Genomic DNA, 3,771 nt, shown 5'->3' with positions numbered 1-3,771 from the left:
GCGCGCTCGGCCCCGCCCCGCCGGCTCTCCGGCCGTGCGCGGCGGGCGCCCAGACCCTTCCGTGTGTCCCGGTTTTGCTGGTACTTAGTTTCGGCGGTTTGTCTTAGATAAGCCACAAGGCATTGTCTCGCACCCCAAACCGCAAGCATGACTTGGCCATGCGTGTTCGCACTGCACACCACGACCCGCCCGCTCTCCTCCTCGGCCCTTCTCCCTCTGATCACACTTGAGAATCACTGCCCTTCGAGGGTGTGCTGAGCCCCAGTGAGCCCTGAACAAGTCCCTCCTTCCACAAAACCTGGTAACAATGTAAAGCAATACTGAAACTGCCCTTGAGGAAGGAGCAAGATTTTGCCAACCCAAAGGCGGGGGGACGTGGGGGGGCTGTCTGTGAGGCTCCTGGCACAGGGAGCAAGTGTCCAGTGTGTCCTTGCGAGAGCCAACAGCCCTCGTGACCGTGCCTGCACACGGGGCGCCCGCCAGGGCCGGGGCTGGCAGGGAAGCCCCTCGAACCGACGAGCGCAGGAAGGGCTCTGAATGGGACCATCATACACACCACGTGCAGGGCACCTGGCTGCCACGGGGCCTTAAGCATGTTATAACACAATGGGTTTTGTTTTAGGAAGAGAAATCAAATGATCGTGTGCAGGATCAACTGGAGGGGAATAAAACATTCGCTTTAGTAAACCGTGCAACGCACATACCCCTACATGGAAATCTATTTTTGTTTACTTGAGGAAAACCCCCCAGAGGGAACCTCACTGTATGTACAGACTTCGTGCAAACACGCGCTGCACCTTCTAGTTTCTTGAGCAAGAAGGACTTGCCGCTGCCCCACTGCGCGTACAGCCCCACGCAGATGGGCGGCTGCATGGTCGGCTCGCTCAGGATGTCGGCCAGGGCGCTGCTGTACAGGTCGTAGCCAAGCATGTCACCGTCCGTTTCGGTAGGAGACAAGTGCCCTGGAATCGAAACACACCGTTGCCTCACGTTAAGAAGAGACACCACCACGAGATACGAACCTCAATTCTCATTTACCAATTGTTTAATTAGGGAAAAAAAAGTCTTATTTTAAATGGTTAGACCTGTGTAAAAGTAGGGTCAAAGACTCTTAAATACTGCATTTCACTGAACTTAAGATACTACCTGCTTATTGTAAGATGCATCATTATCACGTGCGACCGAGAAAGAAAAGTGTGCTGACAATGACGACACAATGCTCTCTTACCCATGAACTGCAAGACACATTCCAATTTCAGAGATTTAAAATGTGGAACAATGTACATTTTAGAATCAACAACATGATTAAAACACAAGCCAGTATATAGGAATAAATTTAACATGTATGTAATACCTACAGAAAGAAGCGGTTAAATGTTACTGAAGATGAAGAACATAGTAATCAGGGAAAGAGAGACATCGTGTGGCTCCGGGCAGGAAAGTTCAATGACTTGCCAACAGCAATTCCCACCAAATTAGTGTATCAGTTTAAGACAATTCCAATCAGGGGCGCCTGGGGGGCTCAGTCGGTTAAGCGTCCAGCTTCGGCTCAGGTCATGATCTCATGGTTCGTGGGTTCGAGCCCCGCGTCGGGCTCTGTGCTGACTGCTAGCTCAGAGCCTGGAGCTGCTTCAGATTCTGTGTCTCCCTCTCTCTCTCTGACCCTCCCCTGCTCACACTGTCTCCGTCTCTCAAAAATGAATTAAAAAAACATTAAAAAAAATTTTTAAAGACAATTCCAATCAGGGGCGCCTGGGTGGCTCAGTCGATTAAGCGTCCAGCTTCGGCTCAGGTCATGATCTCACGTTCGTGGGTTCGAGCCCCACGTCGGGCTCTGTGCTGACAGCTAGCTCAGCGCCTGGAACCTGCTTCAGATTCTGTGTCTCCTTCTCTCTCTCTGACCCTCCCCTGCTCACACTGTCTCCATCTCTCAAAAATGAATTAAAAAAACATTAAAAAAAATTTTAAAGACAATTCCAATCAAGATCCACGGGAATTTTTGAAAAATTGAAAAGCCAGAAGAACACGTAAGTATAGCTGAGAAAAAATATTAAAAGACTTCCAGATAAAGAGTCGTTGTTGTTGGAGACGAACAAAAACTACACTACACAGCTCTGACAGTTAAAGCATCACAGAGCTAAGACAAGACCTCAGCGACATTTCAAACCAGTGGACAAGGAAGGAATCAGTGATGCTGGGAGACGCGAACCATCTGTTTTTACAAAAATAAAATGAAAACTCTATGCACCTCATACCTTACAAAAGTTAAGTTTTTGAAACATTAAAAAATTAAATGCAAAAAATAAAACCATAAAAATGCTAGAAGAAAATACATGGTAAAAACATCTTAAATCTGTGTGGTAGAGGCGTTTCTGAATATAGTACTAAGGCCAGAACTGCAGGAAAAGACTGACAAATATACTACAAAACTGTGTCACTTTTAGATGAGGAATGACAACCCCACCACGACAAACAGAGAAGCAGCTGGGAGAGGGGTGCGGCGTACGGGATGGACCCAGGATCAATATCCCTAACACGTGAAGACACTCACGTCAGTTTTTAAAAAATATCAAAAACTCAAGAGAAAAGTGGGTAAAGGATAAAAGAGGAAAATGGCAAAATTACAAATAGCCTATGAACATTAAGATCTTAATCTCACTAATAATTTTATAATGCAAATTAAAGGAGATTTTTTTCTCTTATTGATCTGATTAGCAAAGAGTAAGGAGGCTGGAGATACTGAGTGTTCACAGGTTATGGGGAGCTGCCCTACATGGCCTGAGGCAGCTCCTCATAACCTGTAACAGAAACTGTTACAACCACATGGAAAGTCTGCCAACACTGTGAAAGTCTGATGACTTGCCAATTCTACTTCTGAGCATTTACTCCAAGAAAATAATCCTAAACGGGCACCTGGATGGCTCAGTTGGTTAAGTAAGTGTCCAACTTCAGCTCAGGTCATGATCTTACAATTTGTGGGTTCAAGCCCTGCGTCCGGGCTCTGTGCTGACAGCTCAGAGCCTGGAGCCTGCTTCGAAATCTGTGCCTCCTTCTGTCTTCTGGCCCTCTCCTGCTCACATTCTGTTTCTGGCTCTCAAAAATGAATAAAAGTTATTTCAAGCTAAGTGAAAGCTAATAAATGTTATTTCATGCTAAGTGAAATACGTCAGGCAGAGAAGGACAAATACCATATGTTTTCACTCATAAGTGGAACAGGAGAAACTTAGCAGAGGACCATGGGGAGGGGAAGGAGGGAAATAGTTGGGGAGAGGGAGGGAGGCAAACCATGAGAGACTCTTGAATCCTGAGAACAAACTGAGGGCTGATGGGGGAGGGGAGGGGGGAGGGGGTGATGGGCCTGGAGGAGGGCACTGTGGGGAAGAGCACTGGGTGTTATATAGAAACTAACTTGACAATATACTATGAAAGAAAAAAATTTTTTTTAATAATCCTAAAAATAAAAGTTAACGGATTGTGTGTAGAAAGATGTTTACTGTAGCTTTTAATAAATATACACTAGCTTTTAAACATACTTCATTATTTAAAACTTTTATAATATGGCATGGCCCGATTATTACTGTTTTAAGGCTGTATAGTATAAAACATTTTTAGAAATGTATAGAAAAGCCTGTGAAGTCAATAAGACAGTTATGAATTAAGAGATAGGGAACAATGGGAAATTTATACTTTCTACTGCATTTGTAGTGTCTTTATTCTTAAAATTTAATGAGTGTGCATTATTATAATTAGAAAAAATACTTTAGGGGCACC

At 44.9% G+C, this 3,771-nt stretch overlaps 1 protein-coding gene across 1 annotated transcript in view; it reads right to left on the bottom strand.

Annotated features, from left to right (window-relative positions):
- The window catches only part of KIDINS220 (kinase D interacting substrate 220), a 90,642-nt gene that overhangs the window by 57,712 nt on the left and 29,159 nt on the right, over positions 1-3,771 (bottom strand). Inside the window, exon 11 of the mRNA XM_029938576.1 lies at positions 798-962. Within this exon, the coding sequence (XP_029794436.1) occupies positions 798-962 (165 nt within the window). The remainder of the gene's footprint in view (positions 1-797; positions 963-3,771) is intronic.

Source organism: Suricata suricatta, chromosome 4 (assembly GCF_006229205.1).
Source record: "Suricata suricatta isolate VVHF042 chromosome 4, meerkat_22Aug2017_6uvM2_HiC, whole genome shotgun sequence".
In the NCBI taxonomy this organism is placed as follows: domain Eukaryota; kingdom Metazoa; phylum Chordata; class Mammalia; order Carnivora; family Herpestidae; genus Suricata; species Suricata suricatta.
Note: the sequence above shows the minus strand (reverse complement) of the source record. Positions and strands in the feature narration are given on the sequence as shown.